Raw genomic sequence first — 19,202 nt, 5'->3', positions numbered from 1 at the left:
TAATTACCTTGCATTAGCAGCTGGCAGCTCCTCTGCTGCCTGCTGGGCTGGTGGCTGGCGGGCAGGCACGGGGGAGCCCCGATGTGTCCCCAGTGCTCTGGCTGGCTGGGCACATGTGGGGCCCTGTGCTGAGGCTGGATTTGACCAGCATTTCAGCAGCAAGCTTCCAGATCTGTTGTCCTGTCAAGCAGCACTGGGATATTTGTCCCAGTGGATGGTTGTCAGGAAGATCTAGAAAGTCCTCAACTTGGGGGGACAGCTTCGAGGGGGTCTCTACTATCTGTCACATCCAGACATGCTATTAAACAGAGTAAAATGACATTTCTAGACAGGATGACAGGCCAACTTGTTGTTCTTTGTCTAGGAAATGAGAATGTGGACTCGATTCCCTGATCAGAAGGCCCCTTCCCCCAGCGACTTACCCGTTCGGGGACAGATGCGGGGAGTCGGGTTGCAGCTACAGTGCATTAGGCCTCACATTTTCGTGGTATTCACAAACATGTTGAGCTTCCACAGTTGTGGTTTCTATACTTAAAACAGAAGGTCCTAGTTAATTTTACTGCCCCGAGTATTTTTACATACTGTTAACAATTAGGAAGAAAATTAAAAGTCGGAGAATGCCTGTTTTCTGTGCTCTTTATTATAGAATATTTCCTTAATGCTCTATTTTCTCATACAGCAGCTCTACCGCTCACCCTGGCAAGGCCTTGGTGCTTACAAGGAGTTAGATGGCACTGCTCCCAGGCCTCTAAGCTTCCTTTATGCCAGCCTTTACTTATACTTGTGTCTGACTACTCACACCAATGGGCTGTGTGAGCGAGGATGAATTCTTCACCTGCTTATTGAGCCAGGGCTTTTGGACCACACCTGGATGCTGACAGACTTGTGGCCTGACGCTGCTAGGGCTGGCTATATCTGAAGATAAAAAGCCCATTACCGCAGGCAACAGGCTGCCAGATGTAATACCACTGCTCTCAGCTCTCAGCTTTCCCTGGTATTGGCACATCTACTGATCTGTCCGTGCCACAGAAATCTGGTCTTGGGAAGGAGATGAGGGGGATGGCGAGACTCACTCCCTGACATTCACACAGCTCTTTGAAACCCTCTGGTTGAACATGTGACAGACATATGAAATATTTGTTCTTCATTTGTAGTGTGAGATCTACCCTTTTATATCTGCGACAAGAAAGTGTCTGTATGATAATGCATTTTATAGTCAACAGAAAGGAAAATTGCTAGCAAATGTCTCTGTTTTGGAGAGCACGTCTGCCTAACAGGGTCACGTGTACCCTGTAAGTAAAATGCACACAAGTACGGTTGGAAATCACTTTATGAGCCCCATCCAAATCCTCTCAAAGGCAATGTGAAACTTTCAATGGGTGCCCACAGCAGTGTCTTCAAGCGGCAGAAATACTCCCCTGGTGAAGGTTGTACTTCTAGTCTGGTGCTGGACCATCCTTCATCATCTCGCCAAGCTAGACCAGACATTCACATCTCTCTGGGATGAAAAGGGTTATTTCTTGAATATTCTGGGAAACCGTCAAACTCTAACCAGGGGATGATGGTAATCCCAAAACTGTCAGGAAGGGAGCAGGTTTATCTCTATAGCTTTACATTGCCATCAAAAGTCTCCAATCCTCCAATTTAAAATGTCCATGTTTAAAATCGCAAGCAGCTCCATTGCTTTCAGTAACACTGTACATGCGGGTAGGTGGCCACATGTTTGCAGCATCGTAAAAAAAGAAGACAAGCACAATCTCCTCTTTCCGCTCCCTTTTTATCTCCCTTCAAAAGAGCATGAAGTCTGACAGCTCCCAGCACAACGCCAAGATGGGATGGGGGGGAGCCTCCTCTGGGCTCTGTTATCTCGTGACTGGTTTAAGCTAGAGAGATCAAGACCAAGATCTGGGGCATGACTGTAAGTGTGTGAACATGTGAGCACGGAAGAGATCACACAGGTTATTTTTAGTTTGCAGGTATCCCTTCATTTTGAGGATTTTGATGAAAGAGTTGCACTAAGGGGCTGAACAAAACTAAGCATTTTAGGAGCTGGAAAAGGATTCCTGGTAACACTGCCCAAAGGTTGTATCTGTCCATGGCAGACGCACATCCCCACCACATTTCTTCACAAGGCAGCGGAGGGAGGCTGCTGAACTGGTTCCTGCTTGTTTTCAGCCTGCACTCGTGCGCCTGCGAGGCTGGAATGCCCTTGTTTGAATTAGCAAGTCACCAAGTATGAATCAAAGTGTAATTGTCATTGCTGCCTGTGGTACTAAACAGACCTGAGCTATTAATTCAAGACAAATGGGAGAAATGAGTAAACAGAAAGTTTACTGGTCTGTGGAAACTACAGGCCTGAGTGGATGCTCTGTGCTGGTTATATTTCAACTTTATTGCTTTGCTTTGATCATTTGAAATTACCACTGTTTTCAGCTGGAATTTAGGCAAACTAAAAACACATGATTTCTGAATTAATTATTCTGATTTTAAAAGGGTATTCTGTTACAAACTGTACTTCTTCCTCTGCGACTTGTCTTTGCATTGTTTTTGCTATACAAACAATTTGCATAATGAATATCATGGAATAATTATATTTTGCTACAAAAATGTTACAGATAAGCCAAATTCAAAACATTGTTAGGCAGGAACTCTTTGATTTCAGTCCTAAAGCATATTTGAAGCTTTAGTATGTCCCACAGGGACTAATCATAGGTAAAGCTATGTGCGTGGTCAAGCCTTTACAGGATCATGACCAGCACTTGCAAAGACATGTGAAAACAGAAAATGAGAGGGGGAGAGAGAACCACAGGACTCCAGATGTGACCAAAAGTTTTCCTGTAGCAGCCAGGAGCTAGAGGCATCTTGCAAATTCATAGCAATTATAATTAGAAATACTGCGCAGGTCATTAATGGAAATCTTCCTGGAAAACACTGGTGAAAACAGGAAAGGTAAAAATAATGCAATCTGCAATCTTTCTGCAATCTGCAGAAAACAGAAAAGGAGGCAATCTGGCTTCTCCCTTGCCACTGAAGTTGAATCCAGCCTGGCCATGAGAATTGCCAAGCCATCAGCTTTTTTGCTGAGGTCACATATTAGTACTTTAAAGGCTAATAGATTTTGAAAATATTTGAAATTTGGCATATTCTTAATTCCTTATTGTCCTCTGGCCAAGAAAAAACAAATGAGAAGCTCTTGAGATCTCTGCAGTACTGTTTGTATTTTAATAGAAAAGCAGCGTGAAATGTTACAGGGCTCTCCAAGCCCATGCCCTATCTTGCTTTTAGCTTTCCTGCTGCTTTGACACGCTGCCTTTTGAAACAGCCTGGCCAAAATCTGGTGAAAAGACCAAGGCTTGTGTACAGACCGGATCATTTTGGGCCTTGGCAGCCACAGCAGCCATAGCGGTGGAGCGAGTGTTTGCTCAATTTCCCATTTTAATGAGCTCTCCGAGTTTCTAAGTCAGAGGGCTGAGGGGATGTTTTAGAAACATGTAAACACCATGCAGTCACTGATGGAGTTAATGTAAACTCTATAGCATGTTTTATCAGTTATCCTCTTGTTTAGTCTGGGAGAGAGGAGAATGGGGGAACAATGAGAGACCTCAAATACCCAAAAGGTTGTTATAAAAACAGTGATGGATAGCTCTCTCTTTGTTAATGATTTAAATAAGATGTTGAGATAGTCTTTCTAACTCCAATAGGTAGCTAAAAATCTCTGGGACAGATGACCTACAAGGGAGATGTTACGCTACCACATGTGTTTGAAGAATGGCTTAGCCAAGGTCTGCAGGGATGCTGCAAAGACCTTGCTTCTTTCTTAGAGCAGGGGTTGAATTTCCTGAACTTCCCCTTGTAATCCCGTTCAACCATACTTCCCTACAGTATTGTGATCACTCTCATAAAGTGACATTTTAATGAAAATAAATAAATGAAGCTGCAAAACCTTGTGACACAGTCCACCTTTATGAAATTCAGTATCTATTTCTAAGGGTTATTTCAGCTGTGGTGGTGGAAAGTCCTAATCCTTGCCAAATTAATAAAATTATTCACACCCCTTTTGCCATTTAGGAAGCTTAGCTTTAATTTCCAATTTCTGAAAGCTATACCCGATGTTTCATTTCTCTAAACCGACTCCCCAAAACTACAAAGTATCTTAAAGCTGAATTTTATCCTTGAATGTAGTAGTGATACTAAATATTGTTTTTCCTCTTATATAACAAATAATTGTTTATCACTCAGGTTATACTCACCTGTGATTGCTTTTTGTTAATATTTTATCCACATGAATTGTGTTTTGGAACACAGAGTGCTCATTACTATTTTTGGTTGTATTACTTGAGTCACCACTTTCAAGTGGCTTGAATGGGCTAGAGTTTAAAAACATTCTGACATTCAACCTGCGTCACCAAGCTTCGTTAAATAAACAAAAAACATTTTGTCTTGTTTTCTTCACAGGTGCATCTTTAGCACTGCTTGCTACTTGAACTTCATTGTTCATTTCAATAAAAAGCATCTTCATCCTCTTGCCAGCTGTCTTTGTGATCATATGGTAGCTGATTGCCAGCTTAATTTCTCACTCAATTGAATTATTTCTTGGAATGAGCGATTGAGAGCTTCATCGTGCTTGTCTGTGTTTTAAATCTCTCTCCTGTGCCACGTTTCTTGGCTTCTAACTTCATTATTTTTACCTAATGCTTCATTAATTCTCCTTAAGAACAAGCATGCATTCAAAAACCTTCTTACAAACTTTATCTTGAGACCTGGCTGTCGTTGTTTACAACATGCAGCATTATTTCTTTGGTTGACTATTTAAGAGGCCTGTCAGAGGGGGCTGAAAATAATCCAAGGCTTGTAGTCTACAGGTTTCTGTGCAGCACCTAATAAGCAAACAAAGAGCCTTGGAAGAATCATACCTAAGTAAGATCAAGAAATCCTTTTGAGAAAGTGGAAAAGTACTCATCTAGGGAGAGACCTTAAAAATGGACTGAGTAGTTTGGGAACAGTAAAATCCATGGGGGAAGTGTAACCATGCATCAGGGTGTTACCTGGCCTTCGAGTCCCACCAGCAGAAGACAGACCCCCCTCCAGCTCCCAGTTAGAAAGCCTTGATGCTTAACATCCACCCAGTCCATACTGCAATGTAAAAGGACAATAACCTTGGAGAGATGGAAGCTGAAAGTAGATGCCTAAGGAGGACTTATTTCTCATTTTAAAGCTTCTGGAAGTTTTAGTGGGTATATGGCATTGATTATAATGCAGGTGGTGTTTAAAGTGGCCCAGACAGTAGTATATCAAGTGACAACATATTGTTGTGCTTTAGGAGGACAATCTGTGATTGTTGGTGCTGTTCTAAATAAAACATAGGCCTGATAAATTAGCAGATTTTATCTGAGCTTCATTAAACTGAATTACTGTCCTAATAATGCAGTCTGTGGGGTCATATTTATGCTTCTGTATGTTGAGTCTTTTAGCTATGACTAGAAAGCACTATACTGAAATGACAGTTCTGCAAACTGAGATCACCTGGATTAGTTTAAAATTCATTACAAGAAATATACCTGTACAGTAGAAACCAATTAATTTTCAAGTAGCAGTCTTGCAAAATACTTGATAGGATTTGCATACATTATTGCAAGCACCAAGGAACTCAAATTTGAAAGGCATCACTTCTGCTTGGACCGTCATATGAATTTTTTGATTCAGTGTCACATCTGAAAAAAAAAAATAAGAGGGCACTGTCAAAATTAGTAGGCTTAAAAACTGAGCTCTATTTGAGGAGTGAATTCATATACAAAGATATATCAAAAAAGAACTTATATGTATTTCCCCCTCACAGTTTTCACTGCAGCTGGAGAAAACTGCACTGTAAATCTTCCAGTGTCATCAACAGAAACAATGCTTCACAGACAAGGTGAATGTCACACCCTGCTGCCCGAGAGCATATAAATTGGAGCCCAGGACTTGCAACTGATACTGCACAGATGGACTGAAGCTCCCTTGCGGCAGATTATTGTCTCAACAATCCTTATTGCAAGCTTGACAGTCCACCCACACACGATGGGTTTTGAGGCGGTGGCTAAGCAAACAGGCTATGCACACAATGCCTTTTGTTGCTGGGGTGTCGGTCAAGTGTGCCAGTGGATAACATTTAAAAACACCTTTGTAGATGGAAAACAGAAATCTTGTCCTGCAGTGCACCCAACTCACTTAAAACCTTCACCTTGATCATGATCATAGTTAGGGGCCTTATACCCCAAAGGTCCAAAAACTGGGGTCAGTGGGTTTTGGACAGGTTCAAAGGCAAGTCCAGCAGATCCCTAGTGGGACTGCCTTTTGGCACGGGTCTGGTCTCAGCAAGCCAGATAGCACAAAGCTCATTTGTTTAAAGCAAGCATTTTAATACCAGTTACATTCAAGTAACTTGGCATTCAACTCAAAGCTATCTTGAATACCGTGGAGCTTTCCAGTGCCAACAAGCAGGCTCAGGATCTGACACATTCACATCTACACTCTTAAACTTAATTAGTTGTTTTTAAAAGCTGTGCTATGTTCTAATATGCCAGATGCCAAACTCAATACAAAGACCAATACGAGTTGACGAGATAGTAAGGATTCAGCACCCCCGGCCAGACTAACTGCTTTTAGCACTGGGCGTGAGTTGTTTTGCTGGTGCTGAGGTGATTTGATCGATGTGTACAGCGTAACAGCATGGGAAGAGCACCTAACTGACCCCACTGGACCATGGGGACTGGATCAGCCGCACGCAGCTGGCGAGGAGTTTGAGAAGGGCCAGCATGATGGGGACAGGGGAAGAGGGAAAGGAGCCGTCAGCCGATGGCATCCCAGCTGCATCCATGGCCAAGTGCCAAGGCCACGGGAGCCGAAGCGCTGGAGCAGACCAGGGCTTGGCAAAAACACACTTTCACACCCATTTAAACTAACCCAAGGCCGTGCTGCTGCCAAGAGGTGCAGCCAGCCCTGCCTCGGCTGCAGACCCCACTCCGGGCCATGTTCATGACTCACGTCTGTTCCCCTATGGGATCACCAGCACGGGGCAGGCGCTGGGACTGCAGGGCTGAAGGCCTGCAGGAAAGGCAAGCCTGCTTTTTTGGGCAGCTCTGTGGGCTTAGGAAGCTGTACCTTAAAGCCAGTATCCTGTCTCTGACAGCGACCAGCGCTAGATAAATTAATGGAAGATATGAGAAGCCCTGAAACAGGTAATTACGGAGCGACGTGGCCTTCGGGCATTGTCTGCCACTTCCCCCGCCAGTAACCGAGCTTGATTTATGCCCTGCGCTGTCCCAGAACTCCCGTGTTTTTAAAACACGTTTTCCAGCCACGGTTCTGGATATTCCTGCCATCCCTGCGCTTATCTCATCTCTGCCGAGTCCTCACAGGCATCGCTGCTCATCGCGTCCCGGGGCCATGCATTCCTCCTGCCCGAGGTCTGCGCGCCCATCCCCGCCGGGTTACTGCTGCTCAAGCACTGCTTGCAAAGTCTGAACTCAAATTTCACCGGGGGAATAAAGCAAGAAAGGCAATTATTCGGCAATTGTTACAATTATTTATTAGCTGCGTTTATTACACTGTGATCAACACGCTGAGGGGGCCGAGAAGCGCTTGGGCGACCTTATCGCTCTTTATAAGTACATTAAAGGAGGCTGTAGCGAGGTGGGGGTTGGTCTGTTCTCCCATGTGCCTGGTGACAGGACGAGGGAGAACGGGCTAAAGTTGCGCCAGGGGTGTTTTAGGTTGGATGTTAGGAAGAACTTCTTTACTGAGATGGTTGTGAGGCATCGGAACGGGCTGCCCAGGGAAGTGGTGGAGTCACCATCCCTGGAAGTCTTTAAAAGATGTTTAGATGTAGAGCTTAGGGATAAGGTTTAGTGGGGACTGCTAGCGTTAGGTCAGAGGTTGGACTCGATGATCTTGAGGTCTCTTCCAACCAAGATAATTCTGTGATTCTGTGACGGTGGCGGGACTTCAGCCACCTCCAGCCCGCCTCTGGGCTCTCGCCTCCCTCCAGCCCCGAGCACCGACCCGCGGGGGATGCCCCCGGGGCCGGGCGGATCCCCCACGTCCCGCAGGGCCGGCCGGGAGGAGGCGTCGGCGGCTGCTGGGGCTTGGAGCGGCGCTGCCCCGCGGAAACTTGTGCTGCAGGAAGGGAGGGAGAGGCCTCCACAGCGGCTCCTCCTCCTCCTCCTCCTCCTCCTGCTGCTGCTGCTCCGCGGGCCCGGCGGCGCTGGGAGAGGAGCGGCAGCGGCGGGGCCCCATGCGGCGGCCGGCACTGGGCTCTCCGCCGCCGGGCCCCAGCAGCACCAGCAGCACCGGCGGCAGCCGCCGATGACCTGGAGCAGCAGCATGAGCAGCGGCTACAGCAGCCTGGAGGAGGAGGAGTCCGAGGAGTTCTTCTTCACCGCCCGCACCTCCTTCTTCAGGAGGCCGCCGGGCAAGACCCGCGCCGCCCCGCAAGTAAGTGCCGGGCTCCACGTGGCGCCCCACGGCCCCTGCCCGCGCCCTGCGGCTGCCCTTTGCTGCCCTCCCCTTCGTGTCCGCGGCGCTTTCTGGAGGCTGGCAGCCTCTCCTGCTGGCGGGGAAGGGCCCCCGCCGCCTTACAGAGACTTGGTTTAAGCGTCCGGGCTCCGCAGATGGGCTGCGAGGGGTGTTTGGGGTGAAGAAGTGATTAAAAGCTGAACAACAACAACAAAAAAAAACAACTCCCAAGCTTTTCCGTGGTCGGTGTTGGGGCTGTAGGGGACGAGCTGTAGGGCTGCAGGCGGGGTGAGCAGTGCTGGTGTGCTGGGCAGGAGCAGGACTGGCTTCAGGAGCACAAAATGGGTCGGGCTCCTGTCAGGGAGCGGGAGCGAAAGCAGCGGGGGTGAACCTGGTGCCTCTGTAGCTGAAACAGCCCGGGCCCTCTGGCTTTTCCCTTCCCCAAGCACAGGATCCCATTCTGGAGATGGGTTTGGTGTTCAGAAGCTGTAGGCTACCGAGCCTGTGCTCCCTGTGCTGGCTCCTTCCCCTGCTGTGACCTGTGTCTGATCGGCGTTTACTTCCCTGTACAAACTCCGTGTTTGTTTTCCTCACTGCATTGCTCTACAACCATGGAGACTACGTTATAAACTTGTCTAAGCTTCCAGACTCATTATTGCCCCCAGCCCTTCCTCTAGGTTATGTTGTGCTGCAGAAAGCCGACCTTCGTTTTTGTTTCTCCGAGGTTCTCTGACTTTTTCCCCGTCTGTGATTTGCTTAAAACTTCAGCCCTCCGGCCACCCCCCAGGAAACTCCTGCTCCCATTCAAGGAAGTGCACGGAGCTTTCTTGAGCTTTGCTTCCCTTTGCAGAGTTTGGCAGAGAGCCTGGACGCACCCTGTGCCTACACCTGAGCCGGGCGCCTTGTGCAAACAGACCCGGGGCCAGCGCCTCACCAGGTCGGTGCTGCCTCCCCAGGACGCTTCTTGCTGCACCTTTCCTCAAGGCCGTCGCTTTCTCATCCATTTTGGTTTTCACCTTCCTGTGAATCCCGGTGACTGGAAGCTGGCAAGTCCTGCCAAGCATCCTTGACCTCCGTCTTCTGATCTGGTTGGCCATGGTTGGCCCCCACCTGGCCCATATAGAGAATCACAGAATGGTTTGGGTTGGAAGGGGCCTTAAAGCCCACCCAGCTCCAACCCCCTGCCATGGCAGGGACACCTCCCACCAGACCAGGTTGCCCAAAGCCCCATCCAGCCTGGCCTTGAGCACCTCCAGGGATGGGGCATCCACCACTCTCTGAGTAAAGAATTTCCTCGTAACGTAGAATCTAAATCTCCCCTCTTTTATTTTAAAACCATTAGCCCTTGTCCTATTGCTACAAACCCTTGTAAAAAGTCTTTCTCCATCCTTCTTATAAGTCCCCACTAATTATTAAAAGACTACAGTAAAGTTTCTTTTGCTTGCCGAGGAAGACCGCGGTGTCTCAGTACTGTGTGAACAGATAGCTAGCTGCTGCCGTATTTTGTGTGGTTGCTCTACTATGGAATGTGATGGGGCCCAGGTCTTGGTTCAGATCCTAAAATATACTCGTGTCTTTGCTTTGTAAAGCTGTGACGTGAGTTGTCTTACTAAACGCGAGTTAAGTAACATGTAAATCCCTGTGTGTGATGTTCAAGTTCCCAGTCAAGGGGGATGGAAAAAACTAAAACTTGATATTCTGCTCTAGTAATGTTTCCCAAAAGAATAGTGTGGTAAGATGCTGCGGGGTATGTGCTTAAGTACATATTGGGTAGCCTGGAACAAATTCATCCATATTGCTGACTCCGCAGCGTCAGAAACGCTCAGCTAAATGTTTCGAGTTGTAAAGTTATTGCCGGCTGCGCTGTGCTGCCGAGTTACAGAAGAAAGAAAAAATCCCCCAAACAATGCTGAATGTAGATTTCAACAGTCATGTGGCCAGCAAGAGTGAGTTTCCCCTTCCAGCAATAACAATCATAATAAGGCTCTTTGTATGCATGAGGATGTTACTCTTGGTTTGTATTTGAGGTTTAGTCAAAAAATGCATACTATGTCCCCTTGAGCAAAGAAGAAAGAGGGGAGCTATTAGTTATTGTTTCTGTGTCTTTCTCAACCATACAGATACCAAGTTTTGCAGGCTGTTTTTTTTTTTTTTTCTGTTTTTTTTTCTTTTTTTTTCCTGCAGAAGACAAAGTGGTGGCAATTACTTTATCCTTCTCTGTCTTAAATCCCTCTTTCCCCTTTTCTAAAAGGGGAAAAAAGTGGTTACAACTTATATCTTGCGGCTGTGCCTGTGGAAAAAAACATGCTGGTAGCTTTTGGATTTGTTCTGTAAAGATTTCCAAAGAAAAGATGAGAAGTAGCTCTATGAAATCTCGGCTCCTGTTTAATGGGGTGGGCTGGTCTTACGTATTGCAGTTTCTACAGCTGAGACAGGATGAGTGGATTGATACCAATTCTGATGTAAATATCTTGTAATAGTGCCTTTGGGCCTTGCCAAAGAAGCCTAATCGTCTGCAGGGTGTTGAAAGATTTGTCTCTTCCTCTCTCTCCACCACTTCTAAAAAGAGGGAAGCACGAAAATCATTGTGGTGTATGACAGGCAGCGTGGTGTTTTGGGGCTGAGGTGTGCTGTTTGCTGTCCTCTCTTGCTGAACTCTGTTTTATTGGCAGTTCAGTGGGTCCAGTGGACTCACACACCTCCTCAAATCTTTTTTTTTTCTTTGTTTCCGGGACAAATTAGGGTTAGCAATCCAATGTTTGTAGCCTCATGCAGTTAAAGACACAGACTTGAAACAGATAGATCTCAAACTTGAATTACCATGCCTGTATCACCTCAAATACAAGTGACTTTTTCCCCTTCCCAGTAAAAATCTCCTTTGAACGTGTAACCATGGCAATAGGTGACTTGTACCTACTCCATCCTTGCCCTTTTTTCTACAGTAAAACGTGGGGGAGGAAAGAAGTAAATGCAATCAGGGGTTCATCAGGCAAGAGACTCAATGCTAATTTTCTAACACAAATGATGAGGTCGGTGCGAGATCTTGTGAAAGGAAAATTAAGCAAGCAGTGCTTTAATCTGAGGGCAAAGTGCCTAAAGCGCGGGTTGCTTTGTGGCATCCCTGGCTGTTCAGTTTTATTTAAGGTTTGTTGTGCTTTCTGTGGCTGTTGTAAATGCAAGCATTGGGGCTGGATTAGCTCTGCATGGCCCTGTTTCATGTTTGCAGTGACTCATTTACTAAATGAGAAAGGAGGAACTGCAAATGTTTTTGACCTGCTAGGCACTGTTCGTGTGCAGTGAAGCTAGCCGTGCGCATGGGCTGCAGCAAGATCAGACCCGTGCTGCTGTACGATCAGGCCTTTGGAAATGGTCCATTCCCTCTAGAGAAAATACCAAAAGATGTTTTGCAAACTTTTGAAAGCTGACCCCTCTCCCTCCTCCCGCCCACCCCCATCCTTTCAGGAAAAGTGAAAACAGCCCTGCCTGCCCCTGCAAGCCCTGCCGGGTGCTGCAGGGAAGCGCGTCTTCCTGCCCGCCTCTTCGGCACTTCCCTTCCACATGCCAGTTCCCCATGCTCTCCCACTTTGAGTAGTGTTGATGTAAGTCCTGGAGATACTTCTCCTCCTTTCTTACGCAGCTTAGGGGCTTTTCAGGCGCTGCCCTGGGCATCTGGGTCAGTCCCAGCCGTGCTGAGCTCCTGTCTTCCATCCAGGTCACTGAAACACCCGGGGACACCCCAGGTGAGAGCTCTGTGCCCTTACTCATGAGGGGCCTGTGAGAGAGGACACGGTGGTGCTTGGGGAAAAGCTGCTTCAGGAGCAGGCAATGCTGTGAGGGTCGTGTTTTTCACCACTTCACACAGGACTCTAGAGGTGTTTGCAAGAAAAATGTCACTGCTTCTCATGGCTGCTTCCAGAACTGCACACTTCCCTCCTGCTCCTCAGACCATGCTGCTTGCCTTGTGTTCACTGCTGGTCCTTCCCCTTTTGAAGCCCAATTTCTCCTCTCTCTTCCCCTTTCTGCTCTGGGTTTTTACAGTTTATATACCTTCTTCTTGGGCCCTTCCCCTGCACCCACATCTGGTGCTGCACATTTTAATGCGCTGCCCCCTGCCTTGCCAGGGTTGCCTGCGTTTCAGTGGGATTTGCAGGTGTGGTGATGAGGGTGGGACAGGAAATTAATAAAAAAGCTGGAGACGGAAGCTGGATAGAAACGAGCAGAGGGAATGTAAAGGGAGAGCAAGAGGCAGTGGGTGAAAGTCCTGTCCCTGCGAGCCCAGCAAGGCGACTCCGCTGTCAGATGAGGAGGTTTGCGTTTTGCTCTGGGTGAGCTGGTGTCCGTGTGAAAAAACAGGCCAACTTCTGGGTCCAGAAACCCTTTTTTTAGGTCTGTCCAGTGTGAAGTTGCACAATGGCTTGAGGCATTTCATTTAGAAGAATAGAGGGAAAAGCATGCCATTTTGGAAGAAATCGGGTAAATGCTGTTTGTAGCCACTCAAGTGCAGTTAGCATAGTTTTGTGTTACCAATGTCCATTATTAATAAGTTTCATCTTGTTTGGCCGTTACAACTCTTTCTGGGTTTCCTTTCCCTGGCATTCCCCAGGGAAAATGTCTCTCCTGACGACCAGAACAAACGAGCTTTCTAATTATAGGCTTTGTTCGGAGCCAAAAAGGTTGGGGTTGTGTTTGACGCGTAGTCACGAAGCTTATTTAAAAAATAAAGCTAAAAATACCCAGTAATGTGTTTCATTCTTTCTGTTTTTTTTAATCCATTTGGCAGTCGGTGAATATTATGGGATAAACATTGTCGCAGCTAAAATACTTGAAAGTTGAGGCTCGGAGCAATGAGCCGGGTAGAGATCGTGTCTGCTTTAAGGCTGCGTCACTGCCAGAGCAAACCCGCAGCCCTTGTTTTGCTCCTGCGAACTACTAACACACAAATTAAGACACAAGTTCAGGAGAGATGGCTTAACGTGCTGTACTGTCCCCGGGGGAGGTAAAGTCACTGAGACATCTCACGAGTTGAGCAATTTCAGCGTCCCCTGTACAGCAGCACTGGCAGGTATTATCCAGGCTAGGTGACCCTTTTCACTTTTTTCTTCAGTCTGTTGTATTAACACTGTATTAGGCACGCCTCAAGCAGTTTCTTCTCTGCCAACATGAGGTTTTAGAGCACCAGGAATGTGCTGCCAGCTTAGTTGCTGACATTCATTTGAATATCACCAAATAAAAACAAGATTATATTTTTTTGTCATTGTCCTTGGGGAATAAAAGCCTGTGATTCACCTGAGTTTGGGAGGGCAGCAGCTGTGTGTGGCTGCTTGGAGATCCAGGTTTCAGAAATGTAATTGAATGTGGGTTAAAACTGAGGCTTTATTTAAGAGCAGATCTGCTGGAGCTTTGAACTTCTACTGACATCAGGAAGCATCGGGACCTGTGTACCTCCTGGTCCGGAATATTTAGACTTCAGCTTGTTTAGACATCTGAATGGATGTGCAAGATGTGAGGAATTTTGTTTAAGCTGGGGAGTCTGGTGAATTCAGGGAAATGCTCCGCAGAGCAACTGAGCACAGGATCATCTGAATACAGTAAGTAGATTAAAACCAAAACAACCAGCAGTTATTTAAGGAAGGAAAGGGAAGATTTGCTACCTCGTTTCTGTAAGTTTTTATTTCAGTTGTAGACCTGTGTATAAGAAAAACAGCAGAAAAACCAAAGAGGTTCTTAATGGCTAATATTTAGCCATGGCAAGAGCAGAAATATGAAGAATAAATGAAGTAAAACTGGATGGTGCACATTGTCCCTTGTGTGAAATGGCAGTGGCACCAGTGCTGGATTAACAGCTCTGAGTAAACCGATTAACAGAGGATTTCAGATGAAGCAATGGATCTGTAATGCAGCATTTGCCAGTGACAATATACTTGTGAACCAAGCCAAGCAACGTAAGTGTCAGGAAGAGATAAATCAGAGTGACAAATCTCCGCAGTTAAACTCTCCCCTTACTGACAGGCGGCTGAGTCTCCGCTGACTTCAGCAGGATGTGCCCGTCAGGCCAGGACTGTGCAATGCGTGCTCTGCTTTTCCTCCCAGGTAGACATAATGGTGCTTTAAAATACATATAGGTGTATTTACATACAAACAGCATCTATTATTTAAAATATTCATTATAAAGTATGTAATATTTATAATGAATATGATATATATATATATACACACAATATATATATATTTTATATTTCTACACAGAGACGGTTCTGTACCTTTTGAGCCCAACTTTCAGGAAAGGTCATAAAACCAGCATATCCCACGGACTTGAGGGGAACGCCCTGGTGTGACTAAAGCTAGCCCAGCGTGCTTTCATCCAGTCCAGTCTCAGCCCAGCACTTGCCTAACTACGCCATTGTCATGGCTTTGTATTTGCTTGGGTGCCTGTAATAAAGCACGCACGCTTCTGTAGGCAGGTATGAATTGACTCGGGATGAGTAATTGCTCCTTTCATTTTTTTTTTTTTTTTTTGGTGTACTCTTCTGCAAGGTTGACGAAATACTGCAGACGGTTTTGAGGAGAGTACTTCCTATGTGGCCATACGTTTGGCTGTGTAAAGTAGCCACATGTGATTTATGTAGCAATTAAGATCGTTTTCTAGTTATTCATCCGTGTGTGTGCTGGGGAGGAATTTGTGTTCCCTTGCACAGAGGAATGTGTGCTGTGCTGAAAATCATGGTAAAAGCAGCAGTGGTTCCTCTGCCTCTCAGAGGGAGCCTCGGGTGGCAGCGCTGCCTGCCTGGGAGTGCTGACCATGGTGTTATTCACTGCTTCGTCTCGCTCTTCACCTGGCAAATACATGCTGATGACTTCACACTACGTAATTGTGGAAAATGGTGTTTGCAAGTGCATTTCTTTCAGAAATTATATACAATAATAGAGTAGAAAATCATGGGCTCTCTGTTCAGGGGCAAATTACAAAGTACGTTTATTGTCTGTGATCTTTTATAGTCATCCCTGTTGTCCACAGTTAGGGTTGCTTTTCTTGTGCTCCATCCTAGGTGTGTTCAAGTGCTTGGCCGTACGGTCTGACCGTGCTGTACATTTCCCCATAACGCAGCCCCCCCGGTTTCCATTTGCAGTACCCAGTCTCTTTAAAGCCAGATTAGTAACGACAAAAACTGAAGATCAAATTCTGCTCTGGCTGAGGATGATACGTTGCTTAATAACTAAGCAAGTGCTTAATCTTATTTCCACTGAAGCAGAGGGTGTCACGATTTGGCTTGTCCCTTTTGAAGACAAGTTTGGGACAGATGGCATTTGTTAATGCTGCAAAAGTAGCTTAACACCTTTACTGACGGATCATAACCTTTATTGTAGAGACCTTCCTCTCAGTCACTTCCTATAGATGTGCGTAGGGTCACACTAGCCTGCCAGCTTGGAAGAGTTTAGTTTAGAAGTTTTATTTTTTATTATTGTTATTTTTTTTTCTGGCTTCCTCTCTGCTGAAGAATTCTGCTCACCAAGAGCAAAACGTGCTGACCTTGCTGTTTGGTCCACCGGGGGCTTGATTTAGTGGGTTCGCTTATAGATGCAGCAGCTGAGATTGTGAAGTCTTTTTGTTCTGAGCTAATCACTTAATTGCAAAGTATCTTTGCGGTCGGTTCATCTGAGGAGCATCTGGGAAAGCTGTGTGAACTTGAGCAACTGTGCTGGGGATTTCAGCGCGACCCAGTGCTTATATATTCAGAAACTGCCATGTTCTTTGGCACTGCTTGAAAGACTAAAGACGTGGTGGTTGAGTGTTGTGTGATGGGAGAACTGACCTGCGTTGTTTGTCTGGTGCCATAAATGAGAAAGTTCAAAGCCCAGGGCTGTTGAGATTGGCATAAGTCAGCTAACTTTGTGAAAGATGTAGTTTGAACTATTGTATTATGATTTTTAATAGGTTATTACTGATATGTGCAAAGATTCTGTAACATAGGCATAGACAGGTTTGTCTCTTATTACACTTCTTGAAGTAAAGGATTTTTCTTTTGTGATACAGCACAGGGACAACGTGTCAAAATGGGTGGTGCTCCCCAAAACTGCTGAAATCCTTAGCACTCCATGCATGGACCTGGCAGTTTTGCCCTAGCAGCTGAAGGCTGGAGATAGGCGTTGCATTCATATTTGATGGTTAAGGAGTGGGGGAGGAAGGAGACTTCTGCCTGAAAGACTCACTCTGTCTGTTGCAGGATGATAAATAGAAATGCTTACCTGCTGCTGAAAGAAAATCGGGACAAATGAACAATTTAATCAAAAGTTCCTGCTTGGAGAGGTTGCTGCATCATGCATGCAAAGGCTGGCATGGGAAGAACACCAAATGCACGGTCATGGGGGCATCGTTTGTGCAGGCAGCCTGGTGTGAGCAGTGGTTAGACTGCCATGTAATCCACAGAAGAGAACTTAGAAATGAGAACTTAATCTGTCATTAACGAAATCTTCCTCTTGTCATGATGCTCCCAGCTTGCATGGAGTCTAACTTAGCACTGCATTGCTTTTTCCTACATAAACTGTACCCTTGTAACTCAAACCTTGTTTTCTGTGTTTAAAAATACAAGGCTTTGTGAGTGGATTTGGACGTGAAATATAATGGAAAGGACAGTTTGTAGCACTTGCATGAGTTAGCAGGCCAGGTTAAAATATATTCCAAATATTTAACTTGGAATTCAGGGGCCCTCCATTTCTTAACTTCAGAGCACACCTTTTTTCCATTCGAAGAATATGCAGTGTGGAGTGATGACTAATGACAGGAGTCTTAATCAACTCTTTATGTAATGAAAACTGTTTAACTGCTGTTAGAAATCCTGATAAGTGGATCTCAGGATAGGAGAGGATGGGTTCACAGTAGCTAGAAAAGGTATTCCCATGGAGCTGGACCATTGCAGAGTTCAAAGACTGGAGCACCTTTTTATGTTTCCTAATACAATTTAGTTATTTCCATGGGAAAGAGGCTCTTTGAATACCATTGTTTGCTTTAGTTATCATTTGATTCAGCAAAGTGGTAAGAGACTTAACTTATGTACATATGGCAGTGTGAGGAGATATCACAACTGCGTTTTTCTGTCCCCATTGACTCTGAAGTTGAATGGATTACATAAAGAAAGAATTGCCATCCCTAAGTTTCTTTGTTAAGGCTTCATGATTGACAGTATAAAAAGAATTATTCCTCTGCATAATGCACTGATCTTTATTTTTTTTTCCTTCTTCAAGGTCCTGGCCATGTGAAAACATGTTTTATTCTTTTGGGTACAACTTACTTTCCTTTTTCCCTTTAGTGTGAGACTTACTTGCACTGCAGTAGTTTGTACCAGCATTGCTGACAAATCTAAATACCTTCTCTCAACATTCCCTATCTCAGCTGTAAAATATTGCTTTGGGTCTGATTAGGCCTTCATGGGAACAAGTTTGTTTTCATAGAATTTGAAAAACGGTATTAGTGTTCAGCTGACCATGTCATCCACTCTCCTGAGCGTTGGCTGGTCCCTGATTTGTGTAGGAGGTATGTTACAGCTTTTCGAAGAGAATACTATTGGCAAAATAAAATACAACTTATCTAAAACCACCGTGTTTTAATTAAAGTGGACTAAAGAAAATATTTTCTACAAGATTTTAAATTCCGTGCTGTAGTTGCATTTTTTTTTTTCTTGAGAAAAGAGTGTATTATTAAAAAATAGACAAATCTGGAGAATGCCCTCATTACTAGCTCAAGCCTGTGTGCAGGGGGACTTCGTGAGGTGGATTTGGCTGTGGGATCTCAGTTTTTTTGTCACCCTGGTTCTGAATTCTTGAATTTCTGTTAAATGAAGCAGAGAGCTGATGTACTTAGCATGGTGAGACCTTAAATTCTGGATTATGCTTGGCGTTAATTAGGCAGCACGTAGTATAGGCAGTTTCCCCCATCTTAAGCCTGATCACAGCATGCACGTTATCCTAAGTAAACTCCAGACATTTAGGCACAGAGGAAAACCACTGACACTTCTGAAGTCAATGGATGTCAAATACAAAGTGGCGTGGACGCTCGAAGAGCACATTGCATCAGGATTTTCTCTTTCGTTTGTTAAATCAGGGGGCATTTCTGGTTGCCTTGATATTGTGACAGCAGGTTTGTTATAACATACGGAGAAAATAATGCCTGCTATACACCTTTCTCAAGTTCTGATTGGGAATTAAGTTGTCTGTTAAACAATGACCACATCGAAATGCCCAGCTGTCAGAAAATCTAGCAAGTTCTTGTGAAACGTAGCAGGTGGTGCAATGCAGATCAGTTTGACTTCTCTTTGATCACAGAATCACAATGAGCTTCCTTGGGAGGTTAATCCCGTGCTTTGTCACAAAACACTTTGTGCTCACCTGTGCCCAGGGTGAATTCGGGAGCTGGGTTTTCAGTCAATGAAGTTGTTGGCAGCACCCCGTTGTTCTGGCTCACTCGCATCAGGAGTCTTTGGTTTGTTCTCCAGCTGCCATGGCTGGGTGTCCTAATGGCAACCGTGGGCATGAAAGCCTCTGCTCAGCAGCATTGCTCCTGCTGAGTTGAATTCTAGGAAAAACTTAATTTTCTCCCCTTAATGGGTTACTCTGAAATGGGTCATTCCCCTTGCCGGGCTTTAGGGACTGTTCTGGCAAAGACCTTTAACGTGGTGATCGCAGGAAGAGTTCTGGCATTTCAGATACCCAGTTTG

The 19,202-nt window shown here is 45.5% G+C and overlaps 1 protein-coding gene across 1 annotated transcript in view; it reads left to right on the top strand.

Annotated features, from left to right (window-relative positions):
• Positions 1-8,238: 8,238 nt before the first annotated feature.
• RASSF3 (Ras association domain family member 3) overlaps positions 8,239-19,202 on the top strand; it is a 48,101-nt gene continuing 37,137 nt past the window's right edge. Inside the window, exon 1 of the mRNA XM_084281434.1 lies at positions 8,239-8,472. Within this exon, the coding sequence (XP_084137560.1) occupies positions 8,344-8,472 (129 nt within the window). The 5' untranslated portion in view covers positions 8,239-8,343. The remainder of the gene's footprint in view (positions 8,473-19,202) is intronic.

Source organism: Netta rufina (genome assembly GCF_964035555.1).
Source record: "Netta rufina genome assembly, chromosome: 1".
In the NCBI taxonomy this organism is placed as follows: domain Eukaryota; kingdom Metazoa; phylum Chordata; class Aves; order Anseriformes; family Anatidae; genus Netta; species Netta rufina.
Note: the sequence above shows the minus strand (reverse complement) of the source record. Positions and strands in the feature narration are given on the sequence as shown.